Source organism: Phascolarctos cinereus, unplaced genomic scaffold (assembly GCF_003287225.1).
Source record: "Phascolarctos cinereus isolate Bilbo 61053 unplaced genomic scaffold, phaCin_HiC Scaffold_7;HRSCAF=346, whole genome shotgun sequence".
NCBI lineage: Eukaryota > Metazoa > Chordata > Mammalia > Diprotodontia > Phascolarctidae > Phascolarctos > Phascolarctos cinereus.
The window spans coordinates 147,514,391-147,527,645 of NW_027556180.1; the positions used below are offsets into that span (position 1 = coordinate 147,514,391).

The window sequence follows — 13,255 nt, forward strand, 5'->3', positions numbered from 1 at the left end:
AGAGAGAGAGAGAGAGAGAGAGAGAGAGAGAGAGATATGTTTTATTACTACTAACACTTTTCCTGGCAAAATGAAGGTTTAATGCTGTACAAAAGTGACTACTGATTCATACTTTTATAGTTTCCCAAAAGCAAGGAACAATGTGGATCCAGATGAGTCCTAGACAAATGAGCTTAGCAGCCTTTGACGGTTAAAAATCATAAGCAAGTTTACAGCTAGTATTGTTGAGTTGGTTACCTCTACTCTCGGACTTCTTCCCAAGGTCTTCCAGTGGGGCTGAAAAGAGGGAGATGGCCAGGGAGAAAGGTTCTGGGTTCTGGGAAAGACTGGGCTTCCTACACATCTCCTCCTAGCCATCCCAGAAGTACCTCCCCCCCCAACAACTGCTAGACGTGTGATCTATATCTATACACATACACGTGTATATGTATAGATACATATATGCAATATAAATATATAAACATATACACACATATAAAAATGTTGTTCAGTTGTGTCCAACTCTGCGTGACCCTATTTGGGGTTTTCTTGGCAAAGATACTGGAGCAGTTTGCCATTTCCTTCTCCAGCTCATTTTACAGCTGAGGAAAATGAGGCAAACAGGGTGAAACGACTTGCCCAGGGTCACACAGCTAGTTACTGTCTAAGGCCAGATTTTGAATGCAGGAAGATGAGTCTTCCTGACTCCAGGCCTGGCACTCTGCCCACATACCACCTAGCTGCCCTCATGTATATGTCTAAATATGTATATACATATATATCCATGTCAATATACTTTGGGAAAAAATTTAAATTCTTCCCTCCCTGTAGGATGATTTTTAGGCTCTTACTCCTATTCTCCAAGTGTGGCTGCTGGCAGAGCATGAGCCCATTACCAATGTAATGTGATGCAGGCATAGGATAAGCATCCATATTTCCAGCCTGATTATAATCTATTTTTATTATATTGACATTGCCCAGCCAAGTGCACTGAATAGTCCTCTGGCTATTTAAACTGTTCTTTATTTTTTTGAGGAGTACTTTGTAATTTAATCCATACAAGTCTTTTATTTGCTTTGGTACATTGATTTCCAGGTGGTTTATGCAAGTTATAGTTAAGTGATTTCCCTTTCTATTATTTTTTCTTATGTTTTGTTATTCTTATATAGAAATGCCATTGATTTTTTTTTGGGGGGTGAGGCAATCAGGGTTAAGTGACTTGCCCAGGATCACACAGCTAGTAAGTGTGAAATGTCTGAAGTCGGATTTGAACTCAGGTCCTCCTGACTCCAAGGCCAGAGCTCTATCCACTGCACCACCTAGCTGTCCTGAATGCCGTTGATTTCTGAGAATTTATTTTGTTGCCTGTGACTTTGTTGAAGTTATTGTTTCATTCAGCACCGTTGCTGATTCTCTAGGATTTTCCAAGTATACTACCATACTCTATGCCTTTTATTCCTTTCTCTTACTTGTTGCTGTTGTTAGTATTTCCAGAAGTATATCAAATATTTGGAGAGTAGGCGTTTTTGTTTCTCTTCTGCATTTACTGGAAACAATTGCTACTGTATCCTCATTGCATATGATACTTGCTTTTGGTTTTAAGATAGATGCTTCTTTTGTTCTTAAAAAAGTCTCTCTATGTCTATCATTAATTCTCTCTTTTTCTATTTTGTTAATATATGTTTACAAGGATGTGATTTTCCCCCTTAGGACTGCTTTAGTTACAACCCAGAAATTTTGATGCATTGTTTCATTATTATCATTTTCTTTTACATAGTTATGAATTATTTCCATGATGTGTTTTTTTATCCATTCACTATTTAGGATCTCATTGTTAAATTTCAACTTGGGTCCATATCTTTTGTTTGTGGTCTCTGAACCACTGACTATTTTATTGCTTTATGATCTATAAAGGATGCATTAATTATTTTTGCCTTTTTACATTTGTTTGCAATATCTCTGTGCCCCTGTACGTGTCAATTTTTGTAAAAGTTCCATGTGGTGCCAAAAAATATGTATATTCTTTTGCTATCTCATTTAGAAGATTCCAGAAGTCTTTTAACTTTAGTTTTGCTAGCAGTTTTTTCAGTCCTATATTTTTCCTTTTGTTTATCTGTTAGACTTACCCAAAACTGAGAGGGATATTGAAGTCTCTTGTCACTATTGTGTTACTATCAATGTCTTCTTGTCGCACAAATCTTTCCTTTATGAATTTGGAGAGAGCATATGGTTTATTACTGATAGTTTATTGTCTATGGTGCTTTCAACATAATGTAGTTTCTTTGTTCATTCCTTTTTGTTTTTGAATGTTTGTTTTTGCTTTGTCAGATAACATGATTGCAACTCCCACTTTTTCGGATTCACTTGATGCATGGTAGATTTTTTTCTTATCTTCTGAGTTTTATTTCACATATGCTTTTGTTTTTCAAATGTGTTTTTTGTAATCAACAGGTTGTAGGATTTTAAAAAAATCTTATCTGTTGCTCTTTTTGGTTTTATTGGATTATTGCATTCACATTGAAAGTTATGAGAATTAGGCTTATATTTTCTTCCATCTGTCTCTAATATTAGGCATTTTTATAAGTTATTATTTCTCTCTCTCTTCTGCTGTAAATATAGCACTGTTATCTTATCCTTTTTTAATTTTAAAAAATTTTTAATTTTTTAAAATATAAATTTATTTTAGTTTTCAACATTTACTTCCACAAGATTTTGAGCTCCAAATTTTCACCCCATCTTGCCCCTCCCCCCATCCCAAGATGGCATGCATTCTGAATACCCCTTCCCCTAGTCTGCCCTCTCTTCTATCTCTACCCTCCTTCTCTTATCCCCTTCCCCTTCTATTTTCCTGTAGGGCAGGATAGACTTCTGTACCCCATTTCCTGTATTTGTTATTTCCCAGTTGCATGTGAAAACATTTTTTTTAAACATGTGTTTTTAAAACTTTGGGTTTCAAATTTTCTCTCTTCCACCCTTCCCCCACCCACCCTCATTGAAAAGGCAAGCAACTCAATATAGGTTATACATGTGCAGTTATGCAAAACACTTCCATAGTAGACATGTGAAAAACTAACTCTATTTCCCTTAATCCTATCCTGCCCCCCATTTATTCTATTCTTTCTTTTGACCCTGTCCCTCCTCAGAAGTATTTGCTTCTAATTACCCCTTTCCCAATCTGCCCTCCTCTCTGTCATCCCCTGCTCTCTTGTCCCCTTCTCCTCCTATTTTCCTGTAGGGTAAGATGGATCTCCATATCCAATTGAATGTGTATGTTATTCCCTCCTTAAACCAAATCTGATGAGAATAAGATTCACTCATTCCCTCTCACCTTCCCCCGTTTTCCCCTCCACTGTAAGAGCCTTTTCTTTTTTTTTTTTGTGAGATAATTTACCCCATTCTACCTCTCCCTTTCTTCTTCTCCTAGTATAATCCTCTCTCATCCCTTAATTTTATTCTCCAGATATGACCCCTTAATCTTCAACTCACCCTGTGCCCTCTATCTATCTATCTATCTATCTATCTATCTATCTATCTATCTATCTATCTATCTCTACATACATATAATTTTTTCCCTCCAACTACCCTAATACTGACAAAGGTCTCATGAGTTATAAATATCATCTTTCCATGCAGGAATGTAAACAGTTCAACCTTAATAAGTCTCTTATGATTTCTCTTTCCTGTTTACCTCTTCATGTTCCACTTGAGTCTTGTATTTGAAAGTCAAATTTTCTATTCAGCTCTGGTCTTTTCATCAAGAATGCTTGAAAGTCCTCTATTTCACTGAATGACCATTTTTTCCCCTGAAGGATTATACTCAGTTTTGCTGGGTAGGTGATTCTTGGTTGTAATCCTATCTCCTTTGCCCTCTAGAATATTATATTCCCCCCGGTCCTTTAATGTAGAAGCTGCTAAATCTTGTGTTAGCCTGATTGTGTTTCCACAATACTTGAATTGTTTCTTTCTGGCAGCTTGTAATATTTTCTCCTTGACCTGGGAACTCTGGAATTTGGCTACAATATTCCTAGGAGTTTTCCTTTGGGGATCTTTTTCAGGAGGAGATCGTGGATTCTTTCAATTTCTATTTTGCCCTCTGGTTGTAATATATCAGGGCAGTTTTCCTTGATAATTTCTTGAAAGATGATGTCTAGGCTTTTTTTTGATCATGGCTTTCAGATAGTCCAATAATTTTTAAATTCTCTCTCCTGGATCTATTTTCCAGGTCAGTTGTTTTTCCAATGAGATATTTCACATTGTTTCTATTTTTCATTCTTTTGGATTTGTTTTACAATGTCTTGATTTCTCATAAAGTTGTTAGCTTCCAATTGCTCTATTCTAATTTTTAAGGAAGTTATTTTCTTCAGTAATCTTTTGGACTTCCTTTTCCATTTGGCCAATTTTTCTTTTTAGGGCATTCTTCTCCTCATTGGCTTTTTGGACCTCTTTTGCCATTTGGGTTAGGCTATTTTTTAAGGTGTTATTTTCTTCAGTATTTTTTGGGTCTCCTTTAGCAAGCTGTTGACTTGTTTTCATGATTTTCTTGCATCACTCTCATTTCTCTTCCCAGTTTTTCCTCTACTTCTCTTGCTTGCCTCTCAAAATCCCTTTTGAGCTCTTCCAAGGCCTGGGACTGATTCATATATCTCTTGGAGGCTTTGGATGTAGGAGCTTTGACTTTGTTGTCTTCTTCTGGTTGCATGTTTTGATTTTCTTTGTCACCAAAGTAAGATAATATAGTCTGACCCTTTTTGCATTGCTTGCTCATGATCCTGGCCAATTACTTGAGTTTTAAACTGTTTGTTAAGGTAACAATCTGTTTCCAATGTGGACAATGTACTGTCCCAATCTTTGGGGATTTGTACAGCTGTTTTCAGAGATACTTCTAGGGAACTGTGAAGTTTCAATTTTTCCAAGGTGGTATGATAAGGGGCAAGGTGTTTACTCCTTTCCTGGCCTGTGCTCTGGTCTATTAGTGACCACAAACACTCCTTTTTGTCCTGGAACTGTGAGGAGGGTTTTCTCTACATAACCACTAAAAGCTCCACCATGCCAGCACTCTTCTTCACCCCAGGATCACCCCTCAGAACTGTGACCCAGATCCAAGCACGGGCAAAGCAAGAGATTCCTGCCTCAGCACTGGCAAAGAGATCCTTGCAATCTCCCTCTGATCAGCCGCTCAATTCCCCCTTAGTCTGTGGGCCAGAAGCTTAGGAGGCAGCCCCCACCCTGGGCCATGCTCAGTCAATGGAACTGAGACCACCTTGCTCTCTCTCAGCACCGCAGAAGCAGACTTTTCCCACTGACCTTCTAAACTGTTTTTGGTTGAGAAGTCTGGAAACCGTCAAGGCTGCCAGCAATTCAGTCCCGAGGCCTGCTCCAGCTGTGGCCTGCACCCCCACACTGCTCTGTGCCCCTCTCCCACCCTGGCACAATATACCTTTCCAATCAACCATCCAGGTTGTCTTGGGCTGGAAATTTGCTTCACTGTGTCTTTTTGTGGGTTCTGCTGCTTTAGAATTTGTTTAGAGCCATTTTTTATAGGTATTTGGAGGGGTTTGGGGGAGAGCTCAAGCAAGTCACTGCTTTCACTCTGCCATCTTGGCTCCGCCCATTTTATCCTTTTTTTTTTTTAAAGGCGGCCTTATTCCCATTGGCTCCCTCCACTACTCCAGTCACCCCTCATCCCTTCTTCTTGTTTGTTACCCTTTCCCTTTGGGGTTTTGCTTATTAGTTCCTTTTTCCCATCTGCTTTTATCTAGTTATATAATTCTCTCCCCTCCTCTTTTTTCTTTTTAGTGAATTAGATTCCCTCTTGTTCTCCTTCCATCAACTAGTCCTATTTACTAGTTTTTAAATTTTAATTTTAATGACTCTTTCCAAAAATAATTTCACTCTTTTCTTTATCTATCCTTTCTGTCTACTCCAGACCTCCTTCCTGTGCTTTGTGACTTCTATAATTATCTAGTATCTCTCTATTTTCTATATTCTTCATTCAATCAAAACTTCTAAAGTATCAATTCTAGGTTTGCTCCCAAAGGCAGTTTCTGCCATGGCCTTGTACAGCTTGCCCCCCTTTTCCATTGTACCTCACCCTCAGAACAATGCCAATTGTTTCAGGTATCAGATGGATACTGCCCCAAGGTACAGCTCCTCCCCCAACAAGTCCTAGATTTTGCAGCCTACCAATGACGCCTCACATTACCTCTCCAGGACTTCCACCTTCATCATAGTCTAAAAGTTAAGTATCTTACTGGTTTCTCTGCAGTCACTCAGTTGATATTGCTGTCATGAACTATCACATCTACTCACTCCTCCTGCATTTCTGTTGTTTGAGAAGTAAACAATCTCTTCAGTTCCATTTCCCCCCTAAAAATGCTTCAAACGCCTCTTCATTATTTAACTTTTTTTTTCCCCCATTGATGATTAAGCTCAGATTTGCAGGTAGGTTACCCTGACCTGCATCCTGAGCTCCGCTGCTCTTCAGAAAACATTATTCCATTCTCTCCTGTGTTTTGTGGTGGGGGCAGAATAGTCTTACATTATTCAAATTTCCTTTCCTTTGTATTTGAAGGTCTTTCTCTTGATTGCTGATAGAACTTGTTATTTCTGAACTGAACTGTTAAATTTAACCAAGGTCTTTTGGAGTTTTCAGCTTTTTTTTTCCCTCCTGGCAATGACCTATGAATTCTTTAAATTGGTATTTCATTTTCTATGTTGAGGCATTTTAGGTAGTTCTCTTCTATTATTTCCTGCGTTACGGTCTTAAGGTTTTTTCATCCTGTCTTATTTTTACGGAAGACCTATGATCCTTAGGTGGTCTCTAAGCATCCTGTTTTTTGAGATCAGTATGTTTTCCTTGTATATTTTCTTTTAATGCCATTGTGTTAGAGTTAGACAGCTTACATTTCCACAGGTAGAATAGTACAGAGAGTTATAAAAACAAGTCAAGATAGCAGTTACACTGCAGGTGGGTCTGGGCTTAGCCCAAAGCTGATGGTTCCAAGAAGACCCCAAAATCAAAATGAGAGTGAACCTCAGGCATAGTAACTTCTCCACCCAGGGTGGGGGTGGGGGGCAATAGCACAACTGTCTACACAATAGGGTGGGAACAGGGGGCATTCCAGAACAAATATAACCTGGAAGGAACAGACCAATCCAGGGCTGGGAGGTTTCCACCTGAATTTAACTGCATAAAAGCACACCTGTCCTTGCACTCAGGGCCCACCCCTCCTGAAGAGGGGTGGAACCTGCTTCTAGCCAGAAACGTCCAGTTCCTCTGGACTTTCTCTTTAATAAACTCTCTTGATACTAAATTTTTGGTGTCAAGCATATTTCTAACAATTATTTTTTGCTTTCCTTCTTCTAGGTTGCCCCTCACTTCTACATATTTGCATTCCTGATATGCTGCTCACTCTCTTTTTCCTTTGTAAGACTTGGCATTGCAGATTCCAGTTTTTCAATTTTGCTGTTATTTTTGCTGTGCAGGCAATACATTTTGCTCTGATCATCATTTTCATTTCTATTTTGAACCACTCAGGAACAGCAAGTTGTGGTTCCATGTTCTCCTCACCTTCATTTTCCTTTGTTTTACAGTATTTATTCATAGATGCCTGAATTAGTTTTCTGACTCTGGAGGCCATATTTCCTTCTTTTGTTAATGTTTTCTCTATTGATTTATCTAGTTGTGTTCACGGTCTTCTGAGTTTTTTTTCCTGAGATTTTTAGTAATGTGAGTCAATTTTCCCCACTGATTTTTTCCCTATTGTTTACTTTCTGATTCTGTCCCCTCTGATGGGAGGTTGAGAATTCACCAGCCAAGATGCTCTGCCCCAAGAGACTTGGATAGACAGAATAAGCTGGCCTAAACTCTTTCCCTTAGGCTTAATGGAATGTTGCATGGTCCCTTCCCTCTCCCCTTTCTATTAAAATGTAAAAAAAAAAAAACCCAAACAACTCATTCTTATCAAGTCCCTTCAGATTATTCACCTGTAGTTATCTTTTGATTTTTCTCCAGACATCTGTATTTATATTTCATGGGTGACAGAGGCAAGATGGCTGAGTGGAACAAAACCTCAGTTTCCTTTCTTGGTTCATTATCCACATTAAGGCCCCCCCTGTGAATGTTCCTCAAAGCTCTGCCCTTTTCTCTTCCTATACTCTTTTTTGGTGACCTTATTAACAACCATCAGTTAAATTATCATCATCTCAATGCTACTGGTTTTCATGTCTACATATCTAGCCCGAGTCTCTCCTGAGCTACAGTCGTGTGTCACTAACTGTCCACTGGAGATTTCAAACATGATATATCAATGATATCTCCAACTCAGTCCAAAAAGAACTTATTATATAACTCCCTCTAACCACTGCCTCCTTTACCAAGGTGCCCTATTTCTCTTGAGGGCACCATTGATTCTTCCAATCACCCAGGTTTATAACCTTGGTATCATCCTTGACTCTTCACTCTTACTCCACATATTCAATTAATTGTTAAATCTTCTTTCTCTCCCTAAAACATCTTATATATCTGACTCCTTCTCTCTACTCTTACAAACCATCACCTTAATTTGGCCTTCATCATCTCTAGCCTTGCAATGACTTCCTAATTGGGCTCCCTACCTCAAATCTCTCCCCACATCCCTTTTTGATGTAGTTATCAAGGTGATTTTTCCATAAGCACAGATCCGACCAAGTCATCCTCATACTCAATAAACTCTAGTAGTTCCCTATTATCTCTAGAATCTAGAATACACTCATCAGTGTGACTTTTAATGACTATCATAAATTGGCCCCAAATTAGCTTTCTGGCCTTGCTCTTCAAATATAGCTCTCCATTCCAGAGTCTCTGATCCAATCAAACTGACTTTTTTTTCCTGTCTTACATGTGGCATTCTGTTTTCCACTGGCCATTACTCTGTGCTTGGAATGTACTTCTTAAGTATGTCCCTCAAGATTCAGCTTACCTTCTATAAGATACCTTTCCTGAACCCAACTGGCTAGTGTCCTCCTTCCCTATCCTATAATTTAAAACCTTGTATTTACTTTGATGGTGGGTTCTTGAATGCTATGTCATTGGAATGTAAATTCTGGGAAAGTGTACCAGACTGGAAAGGTATTGAGTATGGCCCCAGACATGGACCAAGTCCTGTTTCCCTAGCTACATACAGAGATACAAAAGCAGCACTCTGGCTACTTCATGATAAATATTTTTTGACCATTGGTAACCTATGAAAAATATTTTTTTAAATGGCCATCAGTACTATGTGAATCCCTACAGTAACTGCTAGCAGAGTGATGAGAAATAGGATAGAAGGTAGTAAGAAACATATAGTTATTACACTATTAAGACATTTTAATTAGAAGTTTAGTACTTTAAATGTAAGATCCTTGTCCAATGACTAACAGATAGATACCCTATTGAAGAATATGAATCACATCACCTTTGACATTCTAGGCTATAAATGAAACCAGATAGAAGTAGGAAGCTGTGACTAAATGGAAGGAAGATTCACAGCTATTCCTTGGAGAAACAAAGAAAGGAGTTGGCATAGTAGGTTTTATCACATATCTAGAGGAAACAAGAAACAGTATTTCCTGGAGCATTTGTACATCATGTATTTCAGTACTAATTATCATGAGTATTTCCAAAAAGATTATTATGGAAATAATGGTAACTTTTGAGATTATTTCTTTTAGTAAGGCAATTAGGCTTAAGTAACTAGCCCAGGGTCATACAGCTAGTAAGTGTCAAGTGTCAAGGTCTGAGATCAAATTTGAACTCAGATCCTACTGACTCCAGGGCCTGTGCTCTACCCACTGTTCCACCTCGCTGCCCCCTGAGATGGTTTTTGAGAATGAAGCAGTAGAGAGTCTACCTATGAAGAATTTGAGAAGATCCTCCAAATTAAAATAATATATATTCTGATACTATATGACTTTAATGTAAAGGTGGAGAAAAGTGATGTTGAAGAGAAATATATGGGAAAGCACTGTTCAAGAAAAACACATGAAAGAATAGAAAGATGTGTATATGCCACAGAATCCTTATACCTCTATATTATGAATATCTTCTTTGAAAAAGAAGGTGTCAGGTGGTGGATGTGGCAAATAACATAATAAAGAATGAAAAAGATGACTCTTAGAGACAGGAAAAGATTTGTTATTGATGTGGAAGTTTTCCCCAAATCTTTGTTGCTATTATTGTTGAGTTGTTTCAGTTGTGTCCAACTCTTTGTGACCCCATTTGGAGTTTTCTTGGCAAAGATACTGGAGTGGTTTCTCCACTTCATTTTATAGATGAGGAACTAAGGCAAGCAAGGTAAAGTGACAAGGTCACACAGCTAGTAAGTATCTGAGTCCAGATTTGAATTCATGAAGATGAATCTTCCTGATTCCAGGCCTGGCATTCTATTCACTGCACCACACAGCTCGTAAGTGTCTGAGGCTGGAGTTAAATTCAGGGAGATAAGTCTTCCTGACTTTAGGCCTGGCACTTTATCCACTGAATCATCTAGCTGCCCTTTTCCTAAGTCAGCAATATTTATATCATTAAACCACTGATTTATCAGAACTAAAGAAGAAAGAATAATAATGAGAAAAAGATATAATATACAATTGCAACATTTTAATGCTGAATTATTTAAATAAGTAACTGAAAATTTTAAAATGGGAAATGGATATCAGAAATGACACTGATATAATGATAATTTTATCCAAAAGTTTAACCAATGTAGATTAATTGCCACAAGGAGACCAAAAGAGCCCTGACAGCATCGTGGTCAACAAACTTCTGGGCTCCTTGCTAAATGAGAGATTCCTGCCAAAGGCAAGATCAGGTTATAAGAAAAACTCCTTTGTAAATTATGAAGACCAATGGACAAGTTTAAGAAATTTTATTTCATAAAGCAAAGAGATAGAATGGAATATAAAACCAGTTTAAATAAAGTCTGGCAAGATACTGAACAAAGCAATGTCATCCCAGGGTCCTTCAAGGATGAAAATGGAAGAATAACCACAAACAGACAAAAAATGAAAAAGATTTGCCAAAATCATTATGCTAAGTTAAGTACAGTGGAACCACCACACTTGAGCCCCAATATCATAGTCACAGATGTGTTATAGAAAAGGTATAAAGAGACCTGTGATACATTTGTGAGGGCATTGAGACTGAGATACAAGGCACAGCTAAATCCTGATTAGGATTAATAATGAATCCTGTGATCATTATTACATTATTCAGATTCTGACTATTCAAAGTTATAATTATATGTAAAACATGCTAATGGGATCCATACCAATAGAAATATGAAATGAAAAAAAATTTAAATTATATTTATCTGTTTATTATCTTAATATAATAGCAAAGGATAAGAAAAATATATTTTGGATTTAAGTTTATTGTCTAAAGATAAGCCTACACTGACAAATAATGAAAAAAGTTATTGCCATTTAAAATATTTTAGCATGGACTGAACTGTTTTCTCTTTTTTTAAAACTTCATACTTACACTGGTAGGTGCAGAGAGCTTTATCCACATCTTGGTGAATTTGAATGCTCACATTCTCACACACTGACCCAAGTGTAGTTGGATGACCTGGGGTATTATTTAAAATCAGCAATTATTTAAATGTGGTACTGTTGTCTAATATTTTTTTCAATAGTGAGGCTAAAATAGCTTGAAAACCAGTCTTAGGCATCCATGCTTTCTTATTTCATCACCTAAGAACTGGAAGTGATCAATGGTTGTATCTTCTCAGAGTCTGAGGATTTTGAAACTAATAAACAAGCATTGGTTTTAATTTAAAATAACCTCCATTACTTTCCAATAAAAGAATTAAGACAATCCTTAGACACTTTAAATCCAGGTTATTTCTTTTCATTTCTTTTTTTTTTTTTTGAAGAAATCTACATTCTAGAAGTCTTCCTTTTTCCAGAAAAAGCCTATTTGATCAATATTAAAAATCTGCTGATCAGTGTGTCTGTCTTTTCTTACAAACATTAGGATATTTAGTTGCTACATCTTCTGCATTGGCTGCCTTTCATGTAATTTTAAAATTATACAACTACATTTGATTTTTAAGGCAACTGAACTAACCAATACTCCTGCACTATCCATTTTATTTCCATTTTTTTTCATTGCTTTAAATAAACTTGAAGCTTTTGTCTGAATGGCTGCTCTGCCTAGAAGAATGTATTTTTTTTTTTAAAAATTGCAATCTTCAATCCATACAGTTAAAAGACATTTCATTTCTATGTAACACATACTCTATGTAACATTTCTGTTCCTTGTAGTTTGCAAAATACAAAAGCTGACATGATACTAATGTCATACCATATACTCAGGCATTCCAACATCTGGTTCTGTTTTAGAGTTACCATGGCCACATTCATGCTGCTCAATTACATTAATTTTTTTAAAAAAATTTAATAACAAATCTCTTCTGCTTTGCACTGGCAGTGTTTCCATCTAAAATGGTCTTCCTATTTTCCAAGAACTAGTACCACTATTGGTAATATGTGCAGAAGTGCATCATCACAGTGACAGGCAAGTGCACACTGACAATTCAATAGCACATTAAAACCCTTGATTAATTCATACATGCCATATTAATTGAATTTTTGCAAGCCTGATTGTCACTTTTACAAAAGTTTTTTAATTCTTCTAAAATTTCTAGTATACAATAATTCTAGACTTCTGCTTCCCTAGAATTTATGCTGAGGAATTCTGAGTTTCATCAATATTTTGCAATAAGCCAGGTTAATCCTCTTCAGGGACAAACATTTACAAAATATCTTTGGCACTCTTTTAGACACTGAGAAAAACTATGGTGAAAATTAATGCAGTCTCAAGGAGCTTATAGTATACTGGAAGAATATGATATGTGCCCAGATACTAAAATGTGTAGAGAGAGAAGCAATTTGGCTACAAGAGGACAAATTTCATCTTGCCAGTTTCACCTTACCCCTCTAAACTCAGTAAAATGAAGCTATGAAATAATCTTCATGGCTGGTACTAGCTGTCAGGTGATTGTGAGAATAGGAATTTTGTCATCATAATCCATATAACAGTTAGAGATGGAAGAGTGGTTGTGAGAGAGAAGCACCGCCCCTGAGACAGACCACTAGGACCCTGCCCAGCAGGACCAGCTCAGCTACAGGTCTGATGACTCACAAAAGATCTGATATTGCTCTGGGCTGTGGGCTATATTGGCAAAGAATTTGGAGGATGTGTAATTAGCAAAGTATGAAGCAATCAGGTTTCACCATATTGAATTTTAAA

The 13,255-nt window shown here is 37.2% G+C and overlaps 1 protein-coding gene across 2 annotated transcripts in view; it reads right to left on the reverse strand.

Moving 5' to 3' along the window:
• The window catches only part of UGGT2 (UDP-glucose glycoprotein glucosyltransferase 2), a 209,007-nt gene that overhangs the window by 12,762 nt on the left and 182,990 nt on the right, over positions 1-13,255 (reverse strand). Inside the window, exon 35 of one of the 2 annotated variants that reach the window (XM_078147264.1) lies at positions 11,483-11,569. The exons of the other annotated variant lie outside the window; for it this stretch is intronic. Within the exon in view, the coding sequence (XP_078003390.1) occupies positions 11,531-11,569 (39 nt within the window). The 3' untranslated portion in view covers positions 11,483-11,530. The remainder of the gene's footprint in view (positions 1-11,482; positions 11,570-13,255) is intronic. 2 annotated transcript variants of the gene reach the window in all.